Source organism: Chrysochloris asiatica, unplaced genomic scaffold, assembly GCF_000296735.1.
Source record: "Chrysochloris asiatica unplaced genomic scaffold, ChrAsi1.0 scaffold00137, whole genome shotgun sequence".
In the NCBI taxonomy this organism is placed as follows: Eukaryota; Metazoa; Chordata; class Mammalia; order Afrosoricida; family Chrysochloridae; genus Chrysochloris; species Chrysochloris asiatica.
The window spans coordinates 669545-688760 of record NW_006408655.1 but is presented as its reverse complement, the minus strand read 5'-3'; the positions used below and the strand labels follow the sequence as shown (position 1 = coordinate 688760).

The 19216-nt window shown below is 39.8% G+C and overlaps 1 protein-coding gene across 1 annotated transcript in view; it reads right to left on the bottom strand.

Annotated features, from left to right (window-relative positions):
- MRC1 (mannose receptor, C type 1) overlaps positions 1-15861 on the bottom strand; it is a 135260-nt gene extending 119399 nt beyond the window's left edge. Inside the window, exons 1-3 of the mRNA XM_006869905.1 lie at positions 15831-15861; positions 12286-12441; positions 12081-12182 (exon numbers count right to left, since the gene is read on the bottom strand). Coding sequence (XP_006869967.1) covers positions 12081-12182; positions 12286-12441; positions 15831-15861 — 289 coding nt within the window. The remainder of the gene's footprint in view (positions 1-12080; positions 12183-12285; positions 12442-15830) is intronic.
- Positions 15862-19216: the final 3355 nt, after the last annotated feature.

Sequence of the window (19216 nt, the reverse complement as noted above, 5' to 3'; positions counted from 1 at the left end):
GGAAAGAGTGGCTATGAGTCGGAACTGACTCCACGGCACATAACAACAACAACAAACTTTCACTCAATGCACAATAAAACCTAAAATTAAAATTAAAAAAAAAAAAAGAGCATTTCAAGATCTATCTTGAAGTATAATGCTGTCTGTGATAGGATAATAGCCATACGCCTACAAGAACATGGTGTGTCACTGTAGGATAAGCATTGACCACAAGGTCAGTTTGAACCACAAGATTGGCAGTTCAAATCTACCAACTGTTCCTCAGAAACCCTATACAGAGTCAGAACTGACTCAATGGCATTTAACAACAAGGAAGAACAGTTAAAACCACTGTGATAGTTAAACTTCTATGTCAACTTGACTGGGCCAGGATTACCAGGGTATGGTGGTTGACAGTTAAGTCTATGATGATTGGCTATGAGCAGGCAAACTTAACTCTACGATGATTAGCTATGAGCAGTCAATCAATTGGAAGGGTGTTTCCTTTGGGGTGTGCCCTGCTTCCAGTATAATGGACAAGCAGTAGAGACTCTCTTTCCAGTTGGATCTGGACTTGGAACTCTCCACCTGTATGATTGTGAGCCATTTCCTTGATATAAACTTCTGTATATATATTTCCATGGTTTTACTTCTCTAGAAAATCTACCAAAGACTACCAATATTATTCAGATTTATGCACTAACCACTAAAGGCAGTCTGTATTTGAACAAATATGCAATCAAGATGCATTAATAATTACTGGTTATTAGAATGCAAAGGTTAGTTCAAAACAAAGAGGAAGAATCAGTAATTGGAACATATGGTCTTGGTGATAGAGATAATGCTTGAAATTGCATGATAGAATTTTGCAAGACCTACTACACATTCATTGTAAATACCTTTTTTCAATAACATAAAAGGTGGCTTTACACCTGGACCTCACCAAATAGTATACACAGGAATCAAATTGACTATATCTTTGGGAAGAAGTGGTGGAAAAGCTCTATATCATCAACTAAAACAAGGTCTGTGGCCAATATAGCCCATCAATAGTTCATAATAAGCAAGTTCAAGTTGAAGCTGAAGAAAATTAAAATAAATCCAGAAGACACAATATGACCTTTAATACATCACACTTCAATTTAGAGAATATCTCAAGAGCAGATTTGATGCATTAGACACTAATGACCAAAACCTAGAAGAGTTGTTAGATGATATCAAGAACATCATACATGAAGAAAACAAGTCATTTAAAAGATAGGAAAGAAATAAAAGACCAAAAGGGTGTCAGAAGAAGCTCTGAAACTTGCTCTTCAGTGTAGAGCTGCTGGAGTAAATAAAAGAAATGAGGAGGTAAAAAAGCAGAGTAGAAAATTTCAAAGAGCATCTCAAAAAGACAATCAAGTATTACAATGAAATTTTAGAAGACCTGGAATAAAAAAACCAAAAGGGAAGATCATGCTTAGAAATTCTCAAGCTGAAAGAACTAAAGAAAATTCAAGCCTCAGGTTGAAATATCAAAGAATTCTATGGGCAAAATAATGAATGATGCATAAAGCAACAAAAGAAGATGGAAGCAATACACAGAGTCACTATAACAAAAACAATTAGTCAATATTGAGCCATTTCAAGAGGTAGCATATGATCAAGAACTGATGGTATTGAAGAGAGTTCATGTGAAGACATTAGCAAAAAACAAGGCTCCAAGAATTGATGGAATACAATGCGAAATGTTTCAACAGATTGATGCTGCACTGGAGACTCTCACTCATCTATGCCAAGCACTTTGGAAGATAGCTACCTGGCCAATTGATTTGAAGATATCCATAATTGTGTCCATTCCAAAACAGATAACCAAACAGAATATGAAAATCATCCAACAATATCATTAACATCTCATGCAATTAAAATTTTGCAGAAGATAATTCAAAAATGCTTGCATGAGTAGCTGGGCCTGGGCGCTCAGAACCATAGTCTTAGGGGACACCATGGTCAATTGGCATAACACAACCCACAAAGACAATATTCTACATCCTATTTTGGTAAGTAATGTCTGGGATATTAAAAGCTCATGAGCAGCAAACTAGGGTGCAACTATTGGTCTCTCCATGTGCAGAAGAAAGAAGAGTGATGAGAATTGAAGAGGCTTGGAATCAATGAGTCCAACAGACTAATGGAACATGTGAACATGAATCTGCATGACTCTGAGATTACAAGAATTAGATGGTGCCCAGCTACTACCATCAACTGCTCTGGAAGGGATCATGTTAGAAGGTTCTGGATAGAGCAGCAGAATATGTGGGGAAACCTCAAAATTATATAAAATGAAAAAGAATGGATTTACTATTCAGAAAGAGACTAAACCTGAGACTATGGCTTTTGACTACCCTTCAGGTCTGGAAGGGAACCCACTCTTGCGGCTCAACTTTCACTCAACCAGTACATAGGTATATAGGGGAAACAAGAACTCTAGTAAGGTACTCTTACTATGAATAAAGGAATAGTGAATCATTCAAAATCAAAAGGGCAACAAGTACCTAAGAACAAAGTTAAGAAGGGATGGAAAGGTGGGTGGAATGTGAATAGGAACCACAGGGAAAGCACTACAGTCATTGAGATGAAGCACAGTGTATTATTTGATTAATGTAAAACTGATGGCCTCTGTAAACCTTTGCTTTATTCACAAAAAAGGTAAAAAAAAAAAATTTAATATGATGCATGGCTCATAATAAACACAGGAAATAGGAACATAAAAACAGCTTTTAAAATACAGTTTTCTGATAATTTACCACACACAAATGTAAATGTAAACCTCCTAGTGTAAAAGGTAATGAACATTAAATAATTTGAATATTTACACATAGTACACAAAATGTATAGGATACATTGCACAAAATATTTGTGGAATAAATGAATTAAAAAGACAATGGATAATACAAAGAATAATGTGATTTAAGTTTCTGAATCCTTATGATATTATGTAAATTACCAAAATATGATAAAGAAATAGACCAATTTTTTGTATGAATTTCAATGCAGAAATCCTAAATAAAATACTATATATCATTCTGCATGCATGAAAGTAATGATGTTATTAAATGTGCTAAAATATTAGTTAATGTTTATTTAATGATGTTATTAAATGTGCTGAAATATTATTTAATGTTCTTCAAGAGTGTACCATTGCACACAGAACAAAACATCTGACATCCAAATCATACCCCAATAATATTCCAAAAATAATACATGCCATGTATTACATGCCATGCAAGGATGGTTTAATATGAAAAAAATCTAATAATATGAAAAAAATCTAATAATATAATTAAATTAGAAAGTCACAGAGGAGAAAAACATAGTATCATCTTAAAATAATAAAATAATGAATTTAGTGAGCTTAACAGAAAAAAAAGTTAGTGGAATTTTTCCATGAACATTTTGAACCCCCTCATATGTCTGGAAATTCAACTATACTGGCCTTTATATTCAAAGTAATTTTTTCTATTCCAATGATTATTTTCCTATCTAGACCTAACCTCCACTTTTCAGATAGCTTTGCCAGTAACATCTCATAATTAATAACACATACGTTTTCTACTTCAAATTTCAGCCATTTTAATATTATTGTTGTTGTTAATTTGTTGTTTTTGCTGGTGAGATCCCACTGTATAAAAGAATAGAAATGCCCACAGGGTTTCCAGGACTGTACTCTTTTGAAAATATACTGCCTAATCTTTGTCCCATGCAAGAGTAGTGGGTTTGAATGGCCAACTTTTCAGTTAGAAACGGAGTGCTTAACTACTCTGCTACCATGGCTTCCTTTCTAGGATAATAGCCCTTCTGGGAAACAGCAGTATCTATTGATTCTACTCAAAAATGCACCATAATCCATCCATCTCTCTTCATGTCTATTGCAACCATCCTAGGTCAAAACACATTGACTTCAATTGCCTCCCAACTAGTCTCCTGGACTACTACAACCCATTCTTCAGAAAGAGGGTCAACAGATCTTTTAGACATGTAAAGTAAAGAATGCTTTTCTCGACTTCATATCCTTCAAGAGTGTACCATTGAACAAAATACCTGACATCCAAATCATACCTCAACAGACAGGGCTCTTGCACTCTTGTTCTTCCCACTACCCTCCAATCTCTTGGCCTTTCAGTTCCTCAACCACTCCAAGTTCATGCACTTTAGCAACTTCATACTTTGAGTTTCCTCTTCTCAGGATGCCTATTCAGGTCTCAGCTCAAGTGTCAGCTCCTTGGAGAATTAACCATCCTAACTATTCTTATTATTTATATAGTATATCCATAACCATCTTAAAATATATGCTTTCTTCTTTATTTTCTTATATGTTGTCGGTCTACCCTTAATGGAATGTAACTCCATGAGAAAAGTCTTTATTTTTCTCATTCACAAGGGATTGCAACAAAAAGGTTAGAGTTCTGAATTCTGAAACCACCCAGAGGTGCCTCAGAAGTAAGACCTGGCAATCTACTTCCAAAAAGTCACATTCAGTGACAATCCTATGGTGCACCAATTCTATTCTGACACATATGGAACCATCATGCACTCTCTCTTCTTGAAGAATAATAGGATCTCAACAGGTATTAACTGAACTGAGAGTTTTTACTAAATCTGAATCTTAGTGGGTAGTAAACAAGATAAATTATTTTATTTACTAATTGATTCATGACTAAGGATTGATTTAATATATATTGTTCTTGTAAAAAAAAAAAAGCTTACTTTTACTGAAGAGCAATCTTTAAGTGTTTATTTTTATGAAAAGAGTGCTTGGAAATGAATAGCTTCTATTTCAATACACATTGATCTATTCGTGTTTCCTTTATTTCCCTTTTGACTTCTAACACATTAGTAAGCAGCAACAGTTGATATTGCCTTTGGCAGACAATACAAGAAAATGTAAAATTATCATGTGTTGATGATACGTTTATACAGTATACTTCTCCCCAAAGCATCAACAGGTAGTTTTGCTTTCATGATGGTCTGTATGAAATAGTCCTGATCTAAATAAACTTCACACTCCTTCCTCTGAAAGTGCATTCCAAAAGCTTGAGCAAAAGGCAGTGGCATTCTTGCCACTAGCAACGACAACACTTTCATACATTTTTAAATATCTCATCTTTTGTCAACTAATTATGCTAGAATGCCCTGTTGTGGCACTGTAGGACAAGCACTTGACTGGTAGGTTGACAATTCAAACCCACCAGCCACTCTTAAAAACCCTACACAGGGTCATTATGGGTGGGACCAATTCGACAGCACACAACAAAAGCAATTACACTATTGCAAAAAAACTATTGCAAAGCTGAATAAGTGAGGACAGTATATATTTGTCTGCAACTGTGTTTATGAGATGGAACATATGCGTTTTCTTTCCATTTTTAATATCTATGTATCAGAAATTTATTTATAAAATAGGGCATCCATCTTAACTTTCTTTTGCCAATTTACTAAGTATTTTTCAACAACTATTTGACAAACCTGAGAGACCAGCTCTGTGCCCACACTGAGCATGCACTTTGCTATGGTTGATCCAAAGGCAGCAACGCCAATGACCAGGAGTCCCTGGATGGTTAATATTCTTGGCTGCTAACAGAAGCACTGGTGGGTGGAGTCCACCTACAGGTGCCTTGAAAGAGAGTTCAAAAGATGCACTTCTAGAAAAAATCAGCCTCTGAACACATTATGGAACCTGGTCTATTTAGACACAAATGGGGTAGCCATGCATCTAAGTCCACTCAATGACAATTGGTTTGTGTCATGAATTGGAGTGTTTCCCAATTCCTGGGAAAGTCATCAACCTGGATGGGCTGTTCTCAGTGGTTTGACAGTCATGTAATGATGCAATCTGGAAAGTATGTAACGATCTAATCAGCCACCATGCAGTGATCTGATGTGATCAGCCAATCAGTTACAATGAGGTCACAGTCCTGATCCAATGTGAGGGGAGCGTCCCTGGGGTGTGATCATCTGCATCATCTTTTATCTTACAAGAGATAAAAGGAAAGAGAAGAGAGCAGAAAACAGGGACCTTATTACTATCAAGAAAGAAAAGGCAGGAGTGTCGTCCGACCTTTGGACCCAGGATTCCTGTGCTAAGAACCTTCTAGGGGAAGACTGACACCAAGACAAATGTAGGTCTCCAAGGAACATCAAGGTTCACAGACATTAAAAGGAGACAAGAGCCTTTGCCCAGAGCTGGAAAGAGAGTCTTCCCCTAGAGCTGGCACCCTGAAATTGAACTTCTAACCTCCTAAACTCTGAGAAAATAAATTCCTGTTTCTTAAAGCCATCCACTTGTGATATTTCTGTTTAGCAGTACTAGAGAACTAAGACAGTTTGGTTTTGGTTAATGTCAAGGGTCAAAATGTATTTTGGGAGGAAGCAATAAATTTCAACCCAATATCTCAGGTTAAAAATAACTGAAGACTGATTATCCAAAAAGGGGCCCTCATGGTGCAATGGTTAAGCACTCAACTGCTAATCAAAAGGTTGGTAGTTTGAAGACCCACAGTGGTTCTGCAGGAGAAAGACCTGCCTTCTATATGGATTACAGTCAACAGAACTCTACGGGCAGTTCCAATCTGTCATACATGGTCACTATAAGTTGGAATTGATTCAACGTCACCCAACAAAAATTATGTAATAGCATTGGTGAGAGTACTCTTTTAAAGCATGTTTTAATATTTTAAAATTTTTGATTCCACAATATTCAGCAATTGATTATATACTTCATTTTAATTTTCTTTTTTTTTTTTAACTTTCCTTCCTATAAACAAATAAAAATGCTGGCATTAAAACATAATAGAAACACGTGGCCCAGGTCTCCTCCTAGCCACTCAATATTCCATTCAGAGCGCAGGTAACACAATGGGAGAAGTGAAGGATCCCTGTGATCTCTAGTTGATTTTTAAGACTATGTTGTTTGCTTTATTTTGTTTCTTTAGCTGGTGGTTCAGCACGTTTGACTCTTTAAAGTTCACAGCTTAATTAATAATGACTCTTTCTACTATTAGGTTAGTTACAAAACCCTCAGAAAGCACCAAAATGCCATGCAGTCACGCAATGGTCTTCTTAACTCTAGCTGCTGTAATGTGCATACATAGATCTCCACCTTCGAATAACAGAAAAATCAGATGTAGTTTGGAGAAAAAAAGAGACAAAGCTAAAAGCAATCTAAAAAGAAAGATGACAAAATCTTGGTTTCACTAAATAACTTTAGAAATATATGCTAATTCTGGTATCTAAAACAAGTCAGATGTCTAAAGGAAAAAATAAGAAATTAAAAATACAGAAAAGTAGAGCTGCAAATGAGACACATAGAAGGGCAGATGCAGAGAGAGGGGACTACTGTTCAAGAAAAAAAAAAAGTCTAATCAGGCCCTTTGTGTCTTGAGGGTTAAAGGAAAAGCTGCAGGCTGCTGCAGATAAGCCTTCTCAGGGAAGAAGATGTACTTTCTCAGCAACAGCATCCTGACCCACAGTTCCTGGGACATCCCTGGGAGTGGCTATGGATGAGACTGAAAAAGTTGATCTCCAAGAGCAACGGTGCAGTAGCTGAGGCAGAAGACACATTTTGCCTCCCTCAAAGATATCTGAATCACGCACCAAGTGGGAAACATTTTCATATGTAGAAATTCAGGTGCTATAGGAACAGCATTGGACTGCGAACCACAAAGTCAGCTGTTCAAACCCACCAGCTGCTTGTTGGAAACTCTGTACAGAGTTGCTATGAGTTGGAACCGACTTAACAGCACTTAACAACAACAACAACAATTGTATAGCGCTGGTATGGCAACGTAGGATCAGCATTCGACTGCTAACCACAAGGTTGATGGTTCAACCTTGTAAACTCTAAACAGGGTTGCTATGCGACAGAACTTACTTGATGGCACATAACAACAACAACATTGTGTGGCGCGGGAGGATAAAGCATGGGACTACAGGTCGATTTGAACCACAAGGTTGACAGTTCAAACGGACCAGCTGCTCCTTGGAAACCTATACAGAGGGTTGCTATGAGTTGGAACTTACTCAACAGCACTTAACAACATTCTAGGCAGAAAGAATGGAAGCAGCAAATTTGGACTCAAGAGTGTGTGAAATATAAACAGAACAACAGCAGTTTTACAAGAGTGACGGATTCTCATGGAGGAATGGTTGCTGTTGTAAGTAGATTTCAATTCATCATGACGCTATGTGATACAATAGGGTTTTCTAGGCTGTAATTTCTATGGGAGCAGACCACCAGGTCTTTCTCCTGCTGTAGTAGGAGACAGAGTTGCAAAGATAAGAGACAAGGTGGACTAAAATTTGAAATCAATTCCACTTAGAGGGTAGGCAGTGGGCAACCTTAAACGTTTGCAGACTTGGACACTGATACACTGTTACTACCACAGAAGGAAGGATACCTTTCTATTTAAATAACATTCTAAGGCATCCAAAATTTTTGACAGTAGGAAAGTCTCATTAGTTACTAATACAAGATGAAACACCTTCGAAAAATAGAGCACTTTTATTGCAGTCATTACTTTAATAATCTTAATGACATGATGATAGTGTCACCTAAGCATTCAGCCCATTCTAATCCATAGTACAGAGCACGTGCATAGAGTACATAATGTTGACTCATTCAGCTCGGAGGAGACTCTTTCCAGACTAAACTAATTAAAGAAGAGAGAAGAGAAAGGGGATTGAGGTTTTGCAGAAAATAGTCATTTAATAAATAGGTGTCAACTAGATCTAAAGATTGAAGTTCTGGCGCATTTCTGTAGGATAAGTCCTGAACTGCTAATAACAAGGCCCAGTGATTCAAATGCACCAGCCACTCCTTGGAAACCCTATACAGAGTTGCTATGAGTGGGAACTGACTCCACAGCACTAACAATGATTTCTTCACATTACAAGCAGCTCAAATTCACCAGCTGCTCCTCAGAAATCTTATTCAGGGTCACTAAGAGTCAGAATCGATTAGATGGCACTTAACAACAACAAGCGCAACCACAGATACTAGATCTTGGGAAAAACACTGAAGCTATTTCACTCCAAGTCTTTTACACACACTTTTCAGTCATCATAAAAACCTTTCAATAAGCCTTTCAGACAGGCCAATTACTAGTTCAAAGTCACACTGTTAAAGTAATTTATTTTCACTTACATGCGGGATTTGAACCTATGTCTGACATCCCTCAGGGCAAAAATCCTTCATGTGTTTTGTTGATTAATGTATCTAAAATGCCCAGGAAAATATCAATCACATACTAGCTGTTTAATAAATATACCAGAGGGTTTCATACAGTTGGTGAAAAGTTTCATTATTTTTTAATCTCATGAACTTTTTGAAGTCCCTTTCAATAAGGAATCAATGAATGAATGAGTTTACTAGCTCTTCCCCTTAAATATCTTCTAATAATGGGATTCTAGGAACGAGAACAAGGCAAGCCTCTTCCCATTCTTCCTTACTCCACAAATCTCCAAGGTCACAATTTGCAAACAAACAAAAAGTATCCATTGTATTGCATGAAATTACTCCTGGCTCTCAACTAAGATGCTCTCTCCTACTAAAATCAATTTAATTCAACTGTATGCTATTATTGTTAAGAGCTGTTGAGACCCATAGCGACCCTGTATAGGATTTCCAAGGAGAGACAAGTGAGCTTGAATCAGCGGCCAGCGCATTAACTCACAGTGCCAAACCAGGACTGTATCGAGAACATCAAAAAACTTTAAAAACTGATATTAGATGAAATATGAAAATCTCTGAATCTGCCCCTACTGAGTTTAATCAGTCTCCAGAAAAAGACAAGAGTTAATAACTATTTATGCTTCAGTTTGAATGAATGGGAATGCAGTTAAGGATGAACTTGTTAGCAATAAAAATGATGAACGATTAAAATGGCTCACAGAAAAAAACACTAGTTGTGAATATCACATAGACTTCTTTGTTGGTAAGCATGCAGTGGTCCTTCCTGTCCATAGATCTAGAAAGAGGGAGAGACACCCAATCTGCCCTTTTTGTTTGGCCAAAAACACTCAGAAGAGTTACGTTGGGTAGAAAGAAAGTTAGGTAGAAAGAAACATTGTGAATTGAAACCCAGAGAATAAGCAAATCACAAAGCAGAAAATCTTCCCAGAAATGAAAAGATGAAAAGGACAACAAGAGGAATAAGAAGCCAGGAGGACCATGGAGGTTTGTGGGACTAAGAACCTCAGTACCTCTGCCCTGCCCAGCAGCAACCCTCCTCCACAGAGCTCTGGGGCTTCTGGGCCTGGTGGCCAGGCGTACACAGCAGCTTTGCCTCAGAGTTTATGGTTCACGGAGTTTTGGTTTCCTCCTCACCACAAGTATTGAAAGGAATCATTACATCTGATCCAGAAGAGGAAGATTTGCCATAGGCTCCAGGCACCAGTTAGAAGGCCTCTACCTCAGAGTAGACTTACCCAGCATCTGAACAGCCACCTGAACAAGAGAGAGGAATATCAGGAGCAGTGGCACCCGCAAGGCCAAGAGTTTATCCTTTTCTTCCATTGATGGAGAGGCAGGAGTAAAAAAGAAAGAAAACAACCAGGGAGCCAGATGACCCCCTCCACCAGGTCCCTTCTGAGAGTCACCCTGCTGAAAAGAAGTGTGGAGGCAGCTCTCACTTTTAAAGGGCTCCTGTATTTAGGGAAACCTCCAATAAGGAGATATCCTGTCACATGGGGATGTTTGGCAAAACAGGAATTCAAAGTTACAACTTTGCTTTGTAAGCTAACTTTGGAGAAGAGCAGAAACAGAGGAAGGAGAGAAGAGGACACGTGTGGGAGAAGGGTAAGGACGGGGTGGGAGGATAGGGTGATGGTGAGAAGGGAAGAGGGAGGAGATAACTTGTAGGGATGTCAAGAAGTAAAACCACCTTGGACCTGGCTGCTGCCTTGCTGAGTGGAACTAGGTGGAAATCTGGCTGGAGGTGATTCCCTGAGCAGAAAACTGAGGGTCCCCTTGGGAAGCAGCTAATTCAAGGGTCCCTCAGTCAAATAACTTACTCTCCAGCAACAGATATGACAGGCACTGGAATAGCAGTTTATGGAAGGAGAAAACATTTGTTTAATGATTGACACTGATCATTTACATTCATACCTTAGTTTATCTTTTTTTCTTGGAAAGCTTAGAAACAAAATAGTTCACACTCTTGTTAGAGGAAAAAGGAAGGGGACGTTAAACCTAAGAGAGATCTCACTTGGACTGGGAAGGGGAACTATCTAGATGAAAGCCTCACTACCCGTCCCAAACCACAGCAATCGTTTTCAAGTTTAGAAGGGTTTTCTTGCTAGAATAAGATCATTTAATTGCTTGAGCAGAAGCTGTGTATTAATTTCATGACACGTGAAATCCTTTCTTTAAAGAAAGAGATAATCAAAATTGTTAACAGATTTTTCTCAAACATAGTAATAACCCTTGAAACATCTATTATGTCATTTTTAGGTAAAAACTAAATTAAGAATAGTTTGAAATTGACACTAATAACCATATAGCCAACTGACAACTAAAGTGTGGGATATTTTAGCAAATGAAAAAGCAGTTGCCTGAAACATGTCTTTTGAATTTTTATGTAAACATTTTATCTTCAAGGGGAAATCACCAAGAATCACCATATTTATGACAAAATTATCAATTTTGTTTCCTAAAAAGAAACATACTATAGTTCTTTTACTGACTTGGTTGCTGTTTATCTATTTTAACATTGTTGCAGGAAGACAAGGCCCGAATGGCAGAAAGAAATCACCGGAACAACCAGTGCTATTGAGGAAGAGGCTTTATTGCCGGTGGAGCATCGGTGGACTAACGTCCCAGAGAATCCAAACTCCCCGAAACAGCTTTCATACTAGCTTTATATAGGATTACATAGGGCTGAGTGGGGAGACCACCATGTTACTTTCTCATCGGCAGTTCCTAGACAAGAGGCTTCTTACAAAAGCAGAAGAAGCTGTTAGTTTCCTTTGTGTGTGACCTAGGCCTCAAGGTCTTAAGGGCAGGGGCCTCCTCCCTCATTCCCCCCTTTGAGACTCCATAACATAATTATTTGGAGTCTTACCGTCAGCCTGCTCGTGCAAGAGTTGATGTTTCATATACAGCATCTGGGATGCTGTCTTTTGACTGACGATTGTCTCAGTGCTGGAAGGTATAGCTCTGGCTACTAATGGGAGGAGGCGTGGGATAATTATGCAAACACAAACAAGACTGGAACTCCTCCTATGAGGGTTTTGAATCCCCCAAAGGCGGAGAACCATCCTCCCCACAGGCTTTGGGAACTCCACTGTCCACTGCTGCGAGGCTCTCTTTAGTCTGCTGTGATGAATCCAAGCGGGGATCCCATCTACCTTTGCTGCCATCGGTGTGGTCAGAATGACGGTGGAGAGGAGTTAAATTCCAGCCCTTAACCCAAACTTGGTCACCTGGAGAAAAAGGATGAGCAGGTGCAAACAGACTAACCAGGGATCCGTCAATTACCCATGCAGAAATTGTCTTACTTACTTTTCCTAGAGCCTCTAGTTGCCAGTGTAACTTAGTTTCCCCCAGCTCTTTGGGGGTTCCCGGCAGATGGCAGAGAATGGGTGGGGGTCTATTATACATAATTTCATAAGGAAACAATCCAGTCCCTTTAGAGGTTGTACATCTGACCCTGAACAAGACCAATGGCAAAGCTTGGAGCCAATTTAGCCCTGCTTCCTGGCATAATTTACTAATTAATCCCTGTTTTTAGTGTTTGATTCATGTGCTCTACCCTGCCCAAACTCTCAGGTCTGTAAGCCATGTGCAGGAGTTCTGAGTCTTGGCCCCTGTTTGGGGGTCTTCCCACGGGAAGGCCAACAGTTCATACCTCTTGGGTGCCAGTCTGATGCAAAAGAATGATTCTTTTAGGTCGAGGCGAGTGAACCAAGAGGCTTGTGCAGGCAATAGGTTTAGGAGGTTGTTCGGGTCGGGCACTATTGGGTACAAGGTTACTGTAGCTTGGTTTATTGCCCTCAAGTCTTGTACTAGCCAATAGTCCTGAGTCCTAGGCTTCTTCACAGGGAGAAGAGGGGTATTTCAGGGTGACTGGCAAGTGACAATAATGTCATGTTCTTTGAGTCTCTGAAGGTGGGTTTGGATTCCCTCTATTGCTTCTCAGGGAATGTGATACTGTTTCTGACTCACTGGCTGGACCCCAGGTTTTAACTCAGTCCTCACCAGGGCCTGGTTAATTGCCAATCCAGCAGGTTGTCTTTGGCCCAGACTCCTGGCCATCTCTGGAAGAGTTCTGGATTTAAAATCTTCCCGGGCTTCCTTGAGAAGAGCCTCCACTCTTCCTCATGAGGGATGGTCAGGGTCAGGATCATCCTTGGTCGAAGCAAGAATAAATCCAGTTGACCCTCACTGGAAAATGAGGTAGCCTGTAACTTCCCTAGTAGGTCTCGTCCCACTAGTGAAATCAGGCAGTGAGGAACATACAGAAATTAGTGTGTTACCTCATGACCTCCAATGGAGCATTTTTGGGACAAACAGAAAGATTGTTGAGTCAGAGCTTCTGTTGCCCTGATTATGTTCATCTTCCAGGAAGAGAGGGGAGCCTCAAGACTGGTGACAACGGAATGTTCAGTACCAGTGTCTACAAGAAAATTTACTTCTTGTCCCCCTACATTTACTCAGACCATGGGCTCAGTGGAGGTCCTTGAGCCCAGTCGGCCTCAGTCCTTGAAGATTGAGTCTCCTGCTACGTTGAACAGTGTGGCATCTCTCTTGGGCCCCGATTTCTGTGGGGCTGCCATATTCTGTCATTTGAGGGGACACTCATTTTTCCAGTGGCCTGTTTCCTGACATGCACTGGTCATGTCCTAAGGAGGACAGTTTGGTCTCACTCTTCTCCTCCCCCTGCCTCCCAGTAGGTTGGGCAGGGGACCTCCACTCTGTGGTTTGGCCTGAGATTAGGCCACTGCAATGAGGTCTTCCATGCCTTTTCTTACCCTCTATTTCCCAATTAACGAAAATTTTGTTGGCCACTTCTAGGAGTTGAGAAGAATTCATGCCAACAAAACCCTCTAGCTTCTGGAGTTTTCATTTAATGTCTCCTACACTCTGGCTCACAAAGGCCATATTTACCATTCTTTGATTTTCTTGGCTCTCCTGGGCAAAGGAAGTATAGATTTGATACACCTCACACAATCTCTTGTAGAAATCCCCAGGACTCTTACCAGTTTCTGTATAACCTCAGCCACTTTGCTTATGTTAGCAGACTTTGACCAGCCCCCTGTCAAAGCCCTAGGAGAATGGCATCCCTGCATTCTCTTAGTTGTCTCATTTTGTCCCTGTTACTTGAATCTCATTGTGGATCCTCCTTACATAGGGTGTTTTTAGCATAGTCTCTGGGGTCCACAGTATACTCAGGGGCATTTTCTTCCAACCACTTGGTGGTAGCCTGAAGTACTCGGCATCTCTCCTCTGGACTAAATAGAGTGAGGAGAAGTGGACGGCCTTCGGCCCATGTAGGATTATGGGTCTGGAAGATGGACTGCATTAAATCAATGAATGCTTGAGGCTTCTCTGTACAGGAGGGTGGATGGTGCTTCCAGTTGAGTAGGTCAGTTGTGGTGAATGGTTAGTATACTAGAATTCAGTGGCCCTCAGTGACTCAGCCCTCCAGGTCAATTGTTTCTGGACCTCCGACCTCTCTCGGTGGTATCTGAATAGCCTGGGGAAGGTTGGGGATGTATGGACTGAGCACTGGGGGTTCTAGAGGTGCGGGTGGGGTGCTACAAGCTGCCATGGGTTGAGTGGTGGAGTTGGAAGATGGTGGTTGCTCCCAAGGAGTCAGTTTCCTTATTTGAGCACTGGATGGGGGCTCCAAGCCTTCTGACTCAGATGGGAGTATTGTAGGTGGCTGAAAGTTGTTGGGCCCGGCAGAGCGCTTCACTGATATATTTCCTGCCTTAGCTATTAAAACCTTTGATTCCTGGCCTTTACGCCAGGAAGGCGGCTGTAGGATTAACTGAAGTCAGGTATCCAGTATGGGAATTGGTGCAGGTGCCCTAGATCTCTGGTAACAACAAACCACACTCTGCACTATAACCTTGTCTAGACAGCCCTCTAGGGGCCATCCTACTCCAAAGGTGGGCCACTCCAGTTCACACAAAGTACTTGGGGACATAGTCACTCCATAATCCCATGAGAATCCCTTTTTAAAGTTCAACAACAATGTCCCTAGTGGGGTGGATTTCCCCCTGTTTGTTTCCAGTTGTCCTCCCTCAGACAAATGACAGGCATGCCACAAAGAAGAAGGGAGCAGGAGGAAACAAGGGCAAGGAAAAGTTCGAACAAGCAATTCATTCATTATCAGCGGGTCTCCTCACTGAGATATTTCAAGCCTCTCTTAGCGTTGACAGGTCAGTGATCCTGACTATCATTCAGCTATGCTAAATGCTGCCATAAGCCATATGAGGTCACCCTGAAACTGGGGTTTAGAGCTCCTCACTCCCTTCAGCCTTGTGAGAGGGAGTCGGGACCCTCCTCTCTTTGTTTCAGTCAGTCTCCAAGCACTCTCACACAAGAATCCACCCAATTTTCTGTCCCAGGCAATCCCGTTTCCTTGCTTGAATTCTCATAAATGGTACTCCAGAGGTGCCGGGAGGTGATCAGCCTCCCCTTCTGTCCCTCCGGGGACAGGTCCCTTTTATTCCCCAGGCAAGTCCTACTGTGACTTAGATGTTTCCTGAAGCCTGTTCCTCTCAGTGTTTGACTCCTCTGGAACCTCTGAGGGGGTCCTCCTCACATCCCACCAAGATTCCCACACAGGGAGGTGAACACTTACCGTCCTTGGCGTGCTCAGTGGGTGGCGTCATCTGGGCTGATCAGGGTTCCCCCCATGGGTCTCTGGATGGTTGGTGGCAAACACCAGGTGAACTGAACCCTGTTGCTCCCTACGGGTGGTCTCGCTTCCCAATGCACCAGAAATGTTGCAGGAAGACGAGGCCCGAACGACAGAAAGAAATCACGGGAACACCAGTGATATTAGAGGAAGAGGCTTTAGGGCTAGTGGAGCATCGGTGGACTAACATCCCAAGGAATCCGAGCTCCCCAAAACAGCTTTCCTACTAGCTTTATATAGGATTACATAGGACTGAGTGGTGAAACCACCATGTTACTCTCTCAATGGCAGTTCCTAGATAAGTGGCTTTTTACAAAAGCAGAAGAAGCTGTTAGTTTCCTTTGTGTGTGACCTAGGCCTCAAGGTGCCTCCTACCTCAACATCATAAATGTAACAATAATCTTATAGGAGGAAAAAATGTGAAGTTACAGAACACAGGACAAATGTTTCTTTTGCACTAAGCCATTGCTTGACAGATCCCACCTCCCCGCAAAAGAGTTGGTTACAAAACAGAACTAATTAAACAAAAATACTTCTTTCTAAAACATTGCTTTGCTGATTTAGCATGAAAAAAAATTTTAATGTGTCATTCTGGACTTTTTTTACACTTAAAAACCCAGAATGCCTCATTTAAATTTTTTAAATAAGTGTTTTAATATAGATTAATCATGTTGACATTTATCACATTATTAAATTTACAAAATTTAATGTAAACCTACTTTTCAAAGTGCTAATTTGGATTTATATGAAATTCAGAAGCAAATCAGATGTCATTGAATGATCTCTACTTCACAGTCAGGGTTGTTTTATTTCACAGATGTGTGATACTGCCAGTCACAATCAATGGTTCAGACCCTGGCTTTGATAGAAGTGAAGTCAATTGCCCCTCAAAAGAATTGGCCCCATGACCCCATTATTAGGTTAGGACAAGTAACCAAGACAAAAGAAAAAAATCTAAGTCGTGCTACCCACTTTAAGGATCTCTGGTAGCGTAGTGGTTACGAATCGGGCTGCGAACCTTAAGGTCAGTGGTTCGAAACTACCAGCCGCTCTGCGGGAGAAAGATGAGGCTTTCTACTCCCGTAAGGATTTACACCCTCGGAAACCCTGTACAGGGTCGCTATGGGTCAGCTCCGACTCGAAGGCACTTAACAACAACAACAACAACTAAGTTTTGGTTCTTGTTTTTGGTTAGCTCTTGATGATGGTGGTTGTTTTTAACAGATCCTCCCTCCAAGTTTGGAGTCCTGGTGTGGCACTATAACTAGCCACTGAATGGCTAACAACACAATTGATGGTTCAAACCCATAGCTGCTCCTTGGAAACCCTTTACAGGATCACTGTAAGTTAGAACTGACTTGACAACACTTACACACACACACACCCTTCAAATTTCAGGAGCATTTTTATGAAATCACAGAACCCCTCCTTATTTTTTTAAATTTTTGCCAAGACTGAATTACTAAACTATCATGCTTCCTCCTAGACTGTCTGTTTCCTAAACACTGCCCACCTCACTCACTCAGTTCTGTAAGAGATGAACTTGCTGTCTGCTTTGGTATGAAATAGTTCCAAGAAAATTCATTTAGTAAATTCGTTGGTAATATGATTCAGAAAATTGACTGAGTAAAAAAAAAAAAAAAATTGTTATTTTGCTGATAAAAAAAAAGTGACCAATTCAGAAGTTGGTTTTATTGTTTATTTCTGTGTTTAAGTAAATGTAAATTTGAATGGGAAATTTGCTCAAGTGGAATCAAGATGATTTCTAGTCAGCCAGTAGAAGGAAAAAAGAAAAGAGAAGATATAATAATGCAGTCTAATAACAATTTAAAAATGAAAGCAATATGACAAAGAAGAACTCTTTCTGACCCTGTATAGGATTTCCAAGACTGTAAATCTTTACAGAAGCAGAATGCCTCATCTTTCTCCCATGGTGGATTCGAATTGCTGACCTTACAGTTTGTGGCCCAGAGTACCCACTACAATATCAGGACTCCTTTGTCTACTAAATATACCGCCACTATTGTCGTGTATAATTTCATGTAACAGAAAAGTAAAATCTTTAATAAGACAGAAACAGTTGAGTCCTACTACCAACAACCATCTGCCTTGTCACTTTCAGAACATCATCAAGAAAGACCAATCAGTAGAAAATGACATCAGGTTTGGTAGCGGGTCAGTGATCCTCTAGGGGACGGGTTGACACAGTAGCCACAACAATGGATTAAAGAAGACCCAGCAACAATTCATTCTGTTGCCCTGAGTAGAAACCAACTGAAACAAACAAACAACAACCAACAACCATCAGAAGCTGTGAAAACTGCAACATAAACTTAATAATATAGCTTTCAATCACACAGTACAGAACTATCAGAGTCACATCTATATATGTTGCTGCAATAATATTAAATACCATAAACTTGAACTGCTAACCACAGAGTGGCAATTCAAACCCACCAGCCACTCCATGGGAGAAAGATAATGCTGTCTGCTCCCTTGAAGATTTATAGCCTCAGAAACCCTACAGAGGGTTACTATGAGTCAAAAGTTTCTCAATGGCAGTGGGTTTGGTTTTTATATATACTCTTAAAATAAAATATTAAATTAGAAACTCAATAATTTTCCTCCCATATGTAATTTTTTGGACATGCCTTCATTTATTGCATAAATGAAGAGTTGCAACTTTGCAAAATACCAGGTACATTCATATTCAGATATTTAAGTACAAAATACATTCTAAACTCAAATAATGACTACTACTCGGTTTATCTGAGCACAGTCCGCTCTAAAAGTTTCAATATAAAGATAAATGTAAACTTAAGTTAAATCTTTTCATGTTTAGAAATATTACAAAATATTACACTTCATAAAAGATTTTTCTTAATAAAAAATTACCATGTGGTGCTATAGGATAAGCACCGGACTTCTAGCCACAAGTTTTGCAGTTTAAACCTATCATCCACTCCTTGGAAACCTTATACAGGGCTGATATGAGTTGGCTCTGACTTGATGACACTTAGCAACAACATTTTAATGGGAAATTCAGAAAAGTAAACAGAAAGTGAATATCTTGGTAAAGTAATTTGGATTATATGAGAATTCATAAGCAGGACCTTCAAATGTTTGATTTATTAATTCTCATATCACTTTTAATCTGTCTATTCTACAAAGTATTCACTTTTGAACATAGCATTATGTAATGAAAATAATAATGAGGCGACCTTGAGATTTTTAAGTATCATTATTTGAAAATATGTGGTTAAAATTATTATTCTCAAGAAGTGAGCAGGGACACAAAAAAGAATGAGCCAGGAGAATTAAAGCAATGC